We start from the raw sequence: 12321 nt of genomic DNA on the forward strand, positions 1-12321 counted from the left end.
CCCGCGCGGCCGACGTGCCCGGGGCCCCGCCCCTCCCGCCAGGCCCCGCCCCGCGCGGCCGACGTGCCCGGGGCCCCGCCCCTCCCGCCAGGCCCCGCCCCGCGCGGGCGCTCGCTAGACCCGGGCCTTGCGGTCCGGGTGGGGGGTGAGGGCGCGGGCCGGGGCGCCGCTGCTCTCTGCGCGGCCAGTTCCTGCGCAAGACCCGGGAGTGGGGGCCGTGCCCTTACCAGGCCCGTGCGCACAGTCTCGGCGCCTGTGCCGTCCGCAGGCCGCTGGGCGGCCCTGGGCGGGGGCAGGTGCGGGAGGGTCGCGAAGGGCTCCGCGACGACCCCGCGGGCCGCCGTCCTGACCGTGCTGTGAGGCGCTGCCTCGCGGGGGCCTCCAGCCCCTGGTGGTCGGTGACGGGGCGCAGCCCGTCAGCTGCGCTGCGTCCTGTCTGGGCCTCCGCAGAAGAGTCTCTCCGGCTGCTCTGTCCGTTTCTGAATCGGCTGGTTTTGTCATTGCTGAGACTTGCCGGTTCTCTGCCTGTTCTGGAGATATGCGGGCTTGTTGCTCTTTACTCGCTCAGTCGTGTCCGACTCGTTGCGACCCCACGGACTGCAGCGCCCCAGGCTCCTCTGTCCTGGGATTCTCCAGGAAAGAGCCCTGGAACGGGTTGACATACCCTCCTCAAGGGGACCTTCCCGACCCAGGGGTCGAACCCGCCTGCATTGCAGGCGGACTCTCTCACCTCTGAGCCACAAGAGAAGTCCGTGATTTGCAGATACTTTCTCTCGTTTTGTATGTTGCATTTTTCACTCTTAACGGTTTCCGTTGCTTCACGGAGGGTCTTCGGTTTGTTCCAGGCCTGTTATTGTCTGTTTTCTCTTTTACTGTCATAGTCAAGAAGTCATCTGCATTCTAACATCATGCTCGTCCTCTGTTTTCTTCCAGGAGGTGGACGGTTTCATGTCCTACGGTTAGGTCTTTAGTCCACTTGGAGCTGATATTTGTATGTGATGTGTGAGGTGGTGCCGGGGTCCAGCCCCGGTGGATCCAGGGTAATTTGAAGGTGGGGACGGAGTCGGCATCCTTGGAAAAATACATGTTTAATTACAGATACATAGAGAGATTAGAAACGGATAGTGTAGTAGGAAAATTAGTGGAGAAAAAGAGGCTGAATAACTTCGTTTACGTGGAATAGCATCCATGCTCCAGATGGGAATTCAGCCAGAAAAACGGGGAGCAAGAAAGAAACGACATGGGGGAATCGGTCTTTCCAGAAACTGATCCGATTTCTTTATTTTGGGGTTTGCTTATATACCTTTTGTTACACATAGGGATGAATACAGAGTCACTCGGGGGTCAGCAGTCCTGACCTTTATCAAAATCAGGTGCTTCACATAAAAAGGTCTTAGGGATTTTACATCATCATCTGGCTGTGAGACCTGCTGACATTTTATGATCCTTTCTTTCTGATAACCAAAAAACTTATTTCTTCCAAGGGTGTTTTTTCTTAAACCAGGCACCACCCTCCAAATAAAGTTACATTCCCATAGGGTGAGGGTGTAGTGAGTTACAATCAAGAAAGGAATTTATTTAACCCAAGGTTAACAGGATTAATCTTAAATGTTAATACTTATTTCTCCTATATGTTAGTTATATTCATTATAAGGGCAGGGAATATGGAGATTTCGCAGCAAACATCAGCCCAACAAATGAAAATCCTTTCACCAATGCTCCCCTTAAGATCTATCTAGTCTTAAGATAGTGATAAAGTTACATTTTTACATAGCAAGGACACAGTGATTTATAACAAAGTACAGTGATCTATTACAAAAGAGAAAATTCATTAACTCAAAAAGTCTAGTATTGCTAACATCAAAACTACTCTATTTCTTTTTCTATATTCCAAATACATTGATTAATATATTCCCAGGTGCCTAAGGATATGGAGGCCTGGTGGCAATCATTGGCTCAACAATGAGAAAAGCCGTATGCTAATTAAGACTTTCAAAATACTCCAAAACTCTCTGTGCTGTTTATGGTTGAGAGGTAGTAAACAGTCATGTGCTAGTGGCAGGAGTATGGATAATCCTGTCACACAAGCTAGTCTGTCAGCAGAGAGGTCTGACCTGAGACACCCTTGTCACACCCAGGGCAGGGAATTAGCAGCAATTGTTGGCACAACAAATGAAAAACCCTTCACCAATATAATTCCTAAGCAACCCACTATACTAATAATTTCCAACTCCCCAAAAGAATTTGCCTTTTGTAAGTCTAAAACATCTCGTGCCTCTCAGGTTGGGAGGCTGTAAACAATCACATGTGGCCGGAGGAACCTATACAGGCGGGCTGGATAACCTTCAGAGGAGTCGTAAGCTGAAACACTCTTGTCACGCCCAGGAATTTTTATTGCCTTGAAGCTGCAAGTTAAGTCCTTCTCCCAGAGAAACGATTATGGGGGAGAGCCCCCCGTAAAGTCAGGGGTGTAGGTGGGAGCATAAAACAGACTCTGGTTTTGGGGTAGATGCTCGGGAACGGGGGGTTTCCTGAGGCTTGATCACGCCTTTGCCTATGCCAAGCCTCCTTCCTCATGACCTTTGCCATGGGCGGAGTTCTCCACCTTTCTCGTTGTGTATGGGTATCCGATTTTCCCAGCACCTTTTGTTAACATGGCCCTGCCCGCATTGTGCAGTCTTGGCGTCCTTACCGGAGGCTGTGTGGCCCTGCATGCGCGTGCCTGTCTGTGTACCAGCACCATACTGTTTTCCGTTTTATCTTCTGAAATTCTTTCCTGGTGAAGGCAACATTTACTGTTTCATTACTTTATTACTGCTTTTTTGCCTGTATTTTTAATTTAGAAGAAATATTTCCGTTTCCCTTTTCTAGCCCTCTTTGTAGCACTCACATGGACTGCTGCTGCTGCTGCTGCTGTTTCTCCACACTGGTTGGCAGAAGGGAGGTTAGCTTCCCAAGCAGGGAATGAACCCTGCATCCCCTGCATTGAAGTATGTGGTCTTAACAACTGGACCGCCAAGGAAGTCTCTGGGGGCTTTTAAATTTAATGCTGTTATGAACAAAGTATCATTCATTTGCAGTGTTGTGTGACTCAGGCATACGGCTCAGAGTCAGGTTTATGTATCTGTATACTTTCTCAGGCTCTTTCCCTTATAGGTACAAATCCCGTGGGGTAGGAAATGTCACCCCGTTCCAGGACTATTGCCTGAGAAATCCCACTGTCAGAGGAGCTGATTTTACGGTTCGTGGGGTTGCAGAGTCAGAGGTGACTGAGTGTGCACAAGCACACAGACACGCACGCACACGCACACACACACACACAAGTACAAATGCTGAGTGTGAGCCCCTGCGCTTTGTACAGTCGGCTCTCACTGGCTTTGCGTGTTACGTATATGCTAGTACGTATGTGTTCATTTCAATGTTCTGATTTATCCCTTCCCTGCCACCCCTTCTCCTTTGGTAACCTTAAGTTTTCTACCTCTGTGAGTCTCTTTCTCTTTTGTAAATAAGTTCATTTGTATGTTTTTTTAAGAAAAATATTCCACACGTAAGCAAGGCCGTCACTTCACTTGGTATCATCATCTCCAGATCCATCCATGTTGCGGCAAATGTATCATCTCAGTCTTTTTTATGGAGGAGGAGTGTTCCGTTGTACGTAGGTACCGCGTCTTTAGCTGTTCCTCTGTCGGTGGGCATCTAGGCTGCTTCCATGTCTTGGCTATTGTGGATAGTTCTGCTATGAACATTGAGGTGCGTGTGTCTTTTCTGGATATACGCCCAGAAGTGGGACTGTAGGATCATAGGGATCAAGTTCTCTCTTCGTTTTTAGGGAGCCTCCCTGCTGTCCTCCACAGTGGCTGTGCCCGCTCGCATTTCCAGCAGCCGTGTATTAGGGTTCCCTTTTCTCCACATCTTCTCCAGAGCCTGTTCGTCGACTTGTTGACGGGGCCTCTTCTGACTGGTGTGCGGTGTCGTCTCCCTGCAGTTCTGACCTGCGTCTCTAATGAGTAACAATGTCGAGCGTTTTCACAGGTGCCCGTCGGCCGTCTTCATGCGCTCTTTGGAGGAGTGTCTGCTTAGCGCTTCTTCGCCTGCTTTGGATATGGTGGGCACTTTACTAACTGTGTGCAGCTCAGTACTGTGTCTTTCCCATCTCTTCTTTACTGGGACGTGATTGACGTATGACACTGTGTGAATTTAAGGTGTGCAGTGTAATAATTAGACGTATGTATATATTTATCGTTTAAGTTGTAAGCAGGCTTTTCCACTCTCCTCTTTCATTTTCATCAAGAGGCTCTTTAGTTCCTCTTTGCTTTCTGCCATAAGGGTGGTCTCATCTGTATATCTGCTGCTGCTGCTGCTAAGTTGCTTCAGTCGTGTCCGACTCCGTGCGACCCCAGAGATGGCAGCCTACCAGGCTCTTCTGTCCCTGGGATTCTCCAGGGAAGAACACTGGAGTGGGTTGCCATTTCCTTCTCCAATGCATGAGAGTGAAAAGTGAAAGTGAGGTTGAGGTTATTGTAATTTCTCCCTGCAGTCTTGATTCCAGCTTGTGCTTCATCCAGCCTGGCATTTCTCATGATGTACTCTGCATGTAAGTTAAATAAGCAGGGTGCCAATACACAGCCTTGCCGTACTCCTTTCCCAATTTTGAACTGGTCCATTTTTCCATGTCCTGTTCTAACCGTTGCTTCTTGACCTGCATACAGGTTTTCAAGGAGGTAGGTCACGTGGTCTGGAATTACCATCTCTTTTAAGAATTTTCCAGTTTTTTGTGATCCACACAAAGACTTTAGTGTAGTTAGTGAAGTAGAAGTAGATGTTTTTCTAGAATTCCCTTGCTTTTTCTATGGTCCAGCGAATGTTGGAAATTTGATCTCTGGTTCCTGTGCCTTTTCTACGTCCAGCTTGAACCTGAGGGCTCTGTGCCCACGTGCTGCTGAAGCCCAACTTGGAGAGTCCTGAGCGTGGCTTCGCTACCGTGTGCGGCAGTCTGAGCCTGCCCTGGCACTGCCCGTCTTTGGGATTGGGGTGAAAACTGACCTTTCCGTCCTGTGGCCAGCACTCAGTTTTCCAAATTCAAAGGCATGTTGAGGGCAGCACGTTGACAGCACTGTCTTTCGGGATCTGAAATAGCTCAGCTGGAATTCCATCGCCTCCACTAGCTTTGTTTGTAGTGATGCTTCCTAAGGCCCACTTGACTTCACATTCCAGGATGTCTGGCTCTAGGTGAGTGATCGCACCATCGTGATTATCTTGGTCGTGAAGATCTTTTTTGTACAGTTCTTCTGTGTATTCTTGCCACCTCTTCCTACTATCTTCTGCTTCCCTTAGGCCCATACCACTTCTGTCCTTCACTGTTCCCATCTTTGCATGAAATGCTCCTTTAGTGTCTCTGATCTTCTTGACGAGATCTCCAGTCTTTCCATTCCCTAGTCTGCCCCATTCTAAGAACAGTTAGTAAGTTGTTCTTTACTTACTAAGAATTTGTGTAGAGGTGAGGGAGCTGTGTGTCTTTTTCTTGCTAATGTTTAGTTTTCTTGCAGATCAAACGGCACGTCCTGTGCCATTTCCATTCTCTCAGAGGAGGGGGCTTCTTTAATTCATGGTCAGTTTCTGTGACCGTTCTGCAGACTCTGGAAGAGGGTGGTCACGCTTCAGGGCTTCGGCTGTAAAAGTTCGCTGTTGAGCTGAACCTGTGGCGGCATCCGGTTTCCCGTTTGATATTTCCCCCGCTAGCAAGGCTGTCAAATTTGAGAGAGTTGTGTTAAAAATCCCACATCATTGTGGTTATGTTAAAATCTTACATCAAGTGTGGAAATGTCTGTTTCTAGCGGTTTTTGCTTTATTTAGTACTTTCTGAGTCCATGTATGTTACAGGTGTGTGCCTGTCCTGTGTCCTGTAAGATGTCGAGTCCTCTCCGTTCGCCCTGGCCCCTGCACCTCCCTTGCCGTTAAGATGCTGGGTCCTCTCCATCATAACACGTTCACCTGGCCCCGCACCTCCCTTGCCGTTAAGATGCTGGGTCCTCTCCATCATAACACGTTCACCTGGCCCCGCACCTCCCTTGCTGTTAAGATGCTGGGTCCTCTCCATCATAACACGTTCACCTGGCCCCGCACCTCCCTTGCCTTGGGTCCTGTGTTGCTGTTCCCTTTTCCTCCTGGTGACCCTCTTCAGGGGCCCAGAACGGCCTTTTGCTCTTGACCTTTTGCATCACTTGTAACTGCCTCTTACGAACACTGCATGCAGTGTTCTGTCCAAGCCCACTAGGGAGTTCCTGGAGCAGGAAATGGCAACCCACTCCAGTATTACTGCTTGAAAAACCCCATGGACCCAGGAGCCAGGTGGACTGCAGCCCATGGGGCCACACAGAGCCGGACACGGCTGAGCGTCTGAGCACGAGGGAATTTAACTTGCGCCATGTGGCCTGGACTTGAGGTTCTCATTTTCTCCTAGGCTTTCTTCTTTTCCCTACATTGAATGCCCCAGTCCACTTCACACGTACCCTAGACTGCTGGCATATTTGTCTTGAAAATTTTCCCAGTACTTGTAGGCTTACAGTTTCCTATTTTAGGAACTAATCAGTATCAAAGTCACACTCAAATCAAGATAAGATATTTTAATATGCATGTAATTTAACCATCAGTTCTGATATATTTTGTTTTATTGAAAAATATTTACAAATGTTAGTAGTCATGCTTTTAAGATATATGTTTTTTCCCCATAAACAAATCACCCCCAAAACTCCAAACTAACATACCCACAGTGGAAGGGGGTGAAGCTCCAGACTGCCTAGGCTCCGTGACTCCGCCATGCTGGTCCCACAGTGTCTTTGGAAGGGGTTAGGTGGTCGCAGCTGCCTGCTATCAGCCTAAACCAGCCAGCTCTCTCATCAGCAAAGCAAGTGTGCTCGGGAGGGACAGAGAACACGCACGCAGCGGCTGGCCGCGGGCGAGTCCTGCAGGCAGCGGAGAGGAGCCTCACCGGGCAGACAGGAGGAGGAGGTGGGGCGCTTCGAGGGTCCGGTGAGGACAGCGAGGGTCGTGTGGCGGCTGCTTCCCCTTGGCCGGACTCCTTTCCTCGTCGCGCGGCCAGCGCCTCCCTGCCCAGGGTGTACAGTGAGTGTGCGGGAGGCGTGTGTGCGTGGGAGAGCGCCCCACGGGGCTCCGCCTCGCCCCCCGCAGCTCCCCTGCTTGTTTGCACACTCTGCTGCGTGGTTTGCTGGAGGCGCCGCTCCCGCTAGTCTTGGCCAACCGAGCAGAGCGGGCCTGCCTGGATCCCATGGGCCTTGGGGGACCCGGGCTGCTTCCTCAGTCTGCGGCCAGTCTGCGGCCTCAGAAACCTTCCCTGGTCCTTTCCGTGAGCCAAGGCTGACAGGATGGGAGAGCTGCCTGTAGGATCTCGGGGCTGCCAGGGGCCAGAGCCGCCCCCAAGACCCTCACAGGCGCAGCCGAGCCCCGGAGGATAGTGCTGGGTGCTGGCCAGGGCTGCGGCCTCCGCTGCTGCTGCTCGCGCCGCTGTCAGACGCATGAGGGGAGCCGACCAGCCCCTTCTCTGCTGGGCCTCCCTCCCGGAGCCTGCTCCTCAGGCCTCCACCATGCCCCCAAGGAGCACAGCCTTGCTTGATGGCTGTGTCCAAAGGAGGTCTCGGCCCAGGACTCCATCCCAGAACCCCGGATGGTTTCCTCATTATCTGTGGCAGGCCTGACAGCTAGCTGGGTTGATTGCTCAGCTGCTTCTGTCCGCTCTATGACACTTGGAGCCCAGACCGGTGCGGGGCAGGTGCTGGTAAACACAGAGAGGGTGTGCGTGCGGGTGGCTGCCATCCTGCCCAGCCAAGCTGGCCTCCCTTAGCGAGAGGGAGACGTTCTCCTCACGTGAGGTGGGGCCAGGCCTGCGTGCGCACTGCTCAGGCCCCGGCAGAAGCACACACACCCGTGGGCGGCTTTGCGGGCATTTTGCGGATTTCCAGGGAGGCTGAGCAGATGCTTGCACATTTGTTTTCTGCATCTGCTCTCGTGGAACAGCAGCTTAGACTTTGTGCCTTCTTGTCTGCAAGTGTGTGTGTGCACCTCTTAAGAGAACATCTCCCGCCTTTGGACACAACCATCAAGCAAGGCTGTGCTCCTCGGGGCATGGTAGAGGCCTGAGGAGCAGGCTCTGGGAGGCCCCAGCTGGGGGGCAGAGGGGTGCGTCTCCCCAGGGCCACGCTGAGGTGCGTGTCTTCCACAGACCCCTGCCTGTACATCCCACGCTTTGCCCACCTGCTGGAGTTCGGCGAAAAGAACCATGAGGTGTCCATGACGGCCCTAAGGCTGCTGCAGAGGATGAAGAGGGACTGGATGCACACGGGCCGCCGCCCCTCGGGGCTCTGCGGGGCGGGTACGGGCGCGCGGGGCGGGTACAGGCACGCGGGGCGGCGACGGGCGTGCAGGGCGGGGACGGGCGCGCGGGGCAGCGACGGGCGTGCGGGGTGGGGACGGGCGCGCGGGGCTGGGCTGGCTGGACCCCACGGCCATGTGTGAGTGCGGTCTGTGCTCACCCTCCAGCGGGCCGGGCTGCTGCGGGTGGGTTCTCCCCAGAGCTGCCTCCCAGCTACCCCTGCCTGGTCCTCACCCAGCCCGCAAGGCCTCTGCCTGCTCCCTGCTGGCCTCCTCGGCCTTGGGGAGCAGGCAGGACCATCAAGCCAAGGGGACTCCAGGCTTCCCAGCCTTGACCCGAGGCCTGACTGGAGGTGCAGCTGTGCTGAGTCGTTGCTGTAGCCCCCTGCTCCCTTCCGGGCCGCTCCCTGTTCCCCTCAGGACTGTGGTCTGGGCTCCACCCCCCAGCTGGCAGGTGCCCACAGACACCCCGGGACCTGGAGCCCCTGCTGGCCCTCACTTTCCCTCCCAGCCCCACAGGATCAGTGTTGCTCAGGGGCACATCCAGCTCCAAGCCTGAAGCCCAGAGCCGGGCCTTTGCTCGGAGCAGCCGGTTGTGGGCACTGTGTGTAGCTCACCGGGGCCCCCTCTGTCTCTCCTCGATGTTCCCATGCGAGTCAGCTCAGAGCACACACGTTTGCTTTGAGAGGTTACACAAAATTCTCAAAAAGTGCATTTTAATTCTTACGTTTAAGAAAGGAGACTGTGGTGCAGCACCTTCTCTGGTTTGAAACTGTTGTGTCATCGCCTGCAGCGCAGCGAGCCCTCCTGGGTGTTCTCACAGTCACGGGCCTGCAGCCCCTCCCGCAGGAGGAGAGCATTGCTGTTGCCCCGGCTCCCAGAGCCCCTGCGCGGGTCACGCCGTCTGCCCAGGGTGTTGCTGGGTTGTCCCCGTTCTGAATTCCCTGTTTCTTCCCAGCACTTCTGGTTGCAGCCCGGATGCATGATTTCCGGAGGACCGTCAAGGAGGTCATCAGCGTGGTCAAGGTGTGCGAGTCCACTCTGCGCAAGAGGTGGGTGGCTCTGATCCCGCCTGGGGTCCCGGCGGCCCCCCTCTGCAGTGTCTCTGTCCGTGTGGCGGCCCCTTTCTTCCACCTGGGGTTGAGGGGGCCAGTGGCTTCTGAGGCCGCCCTGACTCACAGGTCAGGAATCGGTGCTGAGAGCAGCCGTGCCCGTCCCCTGGCCGGCGCAGCCAGCGTGACCCGTGGAGGCGGCCGCTGTCCCTCCTGGAGTGGCCAGGGAGCTGCTTTTTGAGCAGCGAGTTGCCAGGGTCATCGCGGCAGCTGTGGCCGGAGCGCCACTCAGCCTGGGGTGAGTGAGTCGCTGGCACTCGTCACTGCAGCCCGCTTCCCCCGAGTTGGGAGCCCCTGATGGCTGTGCTTCAGCTGAGATCGTGTTCTACGGCAGCTTTCAAAGCAGAGGGAGTTTGGTTTGCTTATTTGACCTCTAGTTCTCTTTATAGACTCTCCTGTTCAACACTTGGAAGGTCGTGTGGGACACGGGAAGTGGGCGAGAATTGGTCACGGTTGGGCTCACTGCCGCGCAGGAGCCCTGTGTGCGGAGACGGGCTGGGACTGGGGGCCTCCTTCCCGGGCTCTCCCTGGGGCCCTGCCCTTGGCTCCCAGGGAAGCCAGCCTTCCCAGTGCAGCAGGACCGAGAGGCTGCTGGGCGGGCCTGGGCCCCGTCTGCACAGCTGCGTGTGTGCAGGCGCTGGGCTGGGGCCCCACGGCCCCCAGGGGATGTTTCACTAGCTGGGTGCTGGTTAATGCGCTGCTCAGGGCTCTGCCGGATTCCCTTTCTTCTGTGTGCTTCAGGCTCACGGAGTTTGAAGACACGCCCACCAGTCAGCTGACCGTGGACGAGTTTATGAAGATTGACTTGGAGGAGGAGTGCGACCCCCCGTCCTACACGGCTGGGCAGAGGAAGCTGCGGCTGAAGCAGGTGGGCCCCGCACGCGGCCTCTGCCCTCACCGTTCCCTGTTCTTCCTTTAAGACAGCGGCTTCCTTACGAAGACTGATGAGGGCGTGCGTCCGTGCACAGCCCGGGAGAGGCGGATGGGGCGCTGAACCCAGTGGGGGGTGGCGGGGTGGGCTGCACCGGGCACAGTCCCTCCTGGGCCCCAGGTCCGCTCATCTGTCCACGGGGCCTCCCCAGGCCGCCCAAGTGCTCCAGCACCATTTCTCAGGGAAGCCTCCTTCCTGCAGGGCCCAGCGTCTGTCTGGCCTGAAGCTGTGTCCCTCCTGTTGGGGTGGGGCCCTGCCCGGGCCCGAGAGGCCTGCGGTGCCCATGGCCTGGTCTCGCCCGTCACTAAATGCTCATGCCCTTCCTTTCCAGCTTGAACAAGTGCTGTCGAAACAGCTGGAGGACGTGGAAGGTAACCGCCCGTTCCCTGGACAGAGGCTGCAGGGCCTCCCAGGATGGAGCTCACGATCGCTTTTCGCTTTTAACTTATTGCTTCAGGTGAAATAACCACCTACCAGGATGCCATTGAGATTGAGCTAGAAAACAGTCGGCCCAAGGCCAAGGGGGCGCTTGCCAGCCTGACGAAGGACGGTGAGTCCAGCCGTGTGTGCGGCTGCCCCTCAGCCCGCCTGTGCCCGGCTCCTCCCGCTGCCGGCCTCCCCCCGCTTGGGGCCACCCTGGCCCACGTGCCCCGCAGCCAGCCTCCGTGCCCCCAGCACACCCCGAGCCACCCCATCCCGGTGTGCACGCCGCGCCTCGGGGCGCCTCCGATGGTGCTGTGTCTCCAGCGGTTTCCTGTGCTGTCCATTCGTGTCTTGAGTGTTTCGTCTTCATTTTCTGGCTGCGCTACCAATTTCCCACTGAAGCAGCTCTTGCGCTGATTGGTGCACCCTGCGACCTCTGTGCTCTGCCGGTGACATCCGCCCTCGGTTCTGGACTCCGCCGCTTCTCCCCGTGTCCTGACCTTCGGCTGCCGCCCTGCCGCTTTCCTCCAGCGGTCGGGGGTGGGGGGCCTACACCGTGCCGCCTGGTGGCTGGCGCTTTGCTGGCGCTGTCCCTCCTTGGCACCACCGTGCTGTGGCCACAGGTCTGTTGGTTGGAGATGCCTGCGGTGCTTGGGGAACAGGCCCCCAGGGCTCCATCCACCAGCGCTGGGCTCCGTGTCTGCCGGGCTGTCCCCCCCACCCACACAGCCAGCTGTGTGACCCTCCCACAGGCAGAAGTGGTTTCGGCTGAGGCTGGCTGGTTTTTGGTGCCGGGCACCCCTGTGGGCCTGAGTGCACGCCTGGTGGTCTCTGCCCTGGCAGCCTGCCTCCCCGCCCACGCTGCCCATGTCCGCCTCTGGACACAGCGGGGCTCTGCTCTCCGGCCCAGCCCGGACCCCTCTCCCCACGAGGACCCGGCCCCCCCGTGTCTGCTCACAGGCCTCTGGCAAGGGGCTCCCTGGGCCTCGGGGAGCATGCTCTGTCCCCGGGGTTCTTCACGTGGCCTCTTGAGGCCTCTGGTTCTGGGCCAGCACCTGTTGCAGCCGCCCAGCCACAGGGCTGGGCTCGCTCTCCCTGCACGCGCTTACCGGGTGCTGTTGAGGGACCGCAGGTCTGCCCCAGGTCCCGCTTCTCACGGCTGCTCCTGACCGAGCACTGGGCATGTGTCCTCCTCCACGCCCACCGCTGGTACCGGGACTGTCTCCACGTCCCACCCCACCCTCGCTCCTGGCCCGCCTTCCTTGGTGTGCACTCGTTCCTCTGACCCTTGGCCTCCAAGCGGCCCCGCCCTGTCGCAGGCTGGCCGGCCTGGGGGAGCCGCAGCAAGGAGGAGGAGGCCGTGTGCTGGGGGGCGCGGGGGAGGAAGAGCCGCGCACGCCGTCGAGTCCATCCCTCCAGAGGCCGCGCTGCGCGTGTGCGGGCCCTGAGCTCTGGGCCCCACAGCAGGCT

At 56.4% G+C, this 12321-nt stretch overlaps 1 protein-coding gene across 5 annotated transcripts in view; it reads left to right on the forward strand.

The window, feature by feature from the left end:
- Positions 1-12321, forward strand: part of BRF1 (BRF1 RNA polymerase III transcription initiation factor subunit) — a 63136-nt gene that overhangs the window by 41033 nt on the left and 9782 nt on the right. For 4 of the 5 annotated variants that reach the window (XM_040256795.1, XM_040256796.1, XM_040256798.1 and 1 more), the window contains 5 exons: positions 8237-8386; positions 9344-9437; positions 10239-10365; positions 10760-10799; positions 10886-10978. In XM_040256795.1, the coding sequence (XP_040112729.1) occupies positions 8237-8386; positions 9344-9437; positions 10239-10365; positions 10760-10799; positions 10886-10978 (504 nt within the window). Of the gene's footprint in view, positions 1-732; positions 835-8236; positions 8387-9343; positions 9438-10238; positions 10366-10759; positions 10800-10885; positions 10979-12321 lie in introns of those variants that run through there. The other variant, XM_040256797.1, reaches the window with a different exon arrangement.

The sequence above is a fragment of the Oryx dammah genome, unplaced genomic scaffold (assembly GCF_014754425.2).
Source record: "Oryx dammah isolate SB20612 unplaced genomic scaffold, SCBI_Odam_1.1 HiC_scaffold_16, whole genome shotgun sequence".
NCBI classification, from domain to species: domain Eukaryota; kingdom Metazoa; phylum Chordata; class Mammalia; order Artiodactyla; family Bovidae; genus Oryx; species Oryx dammah.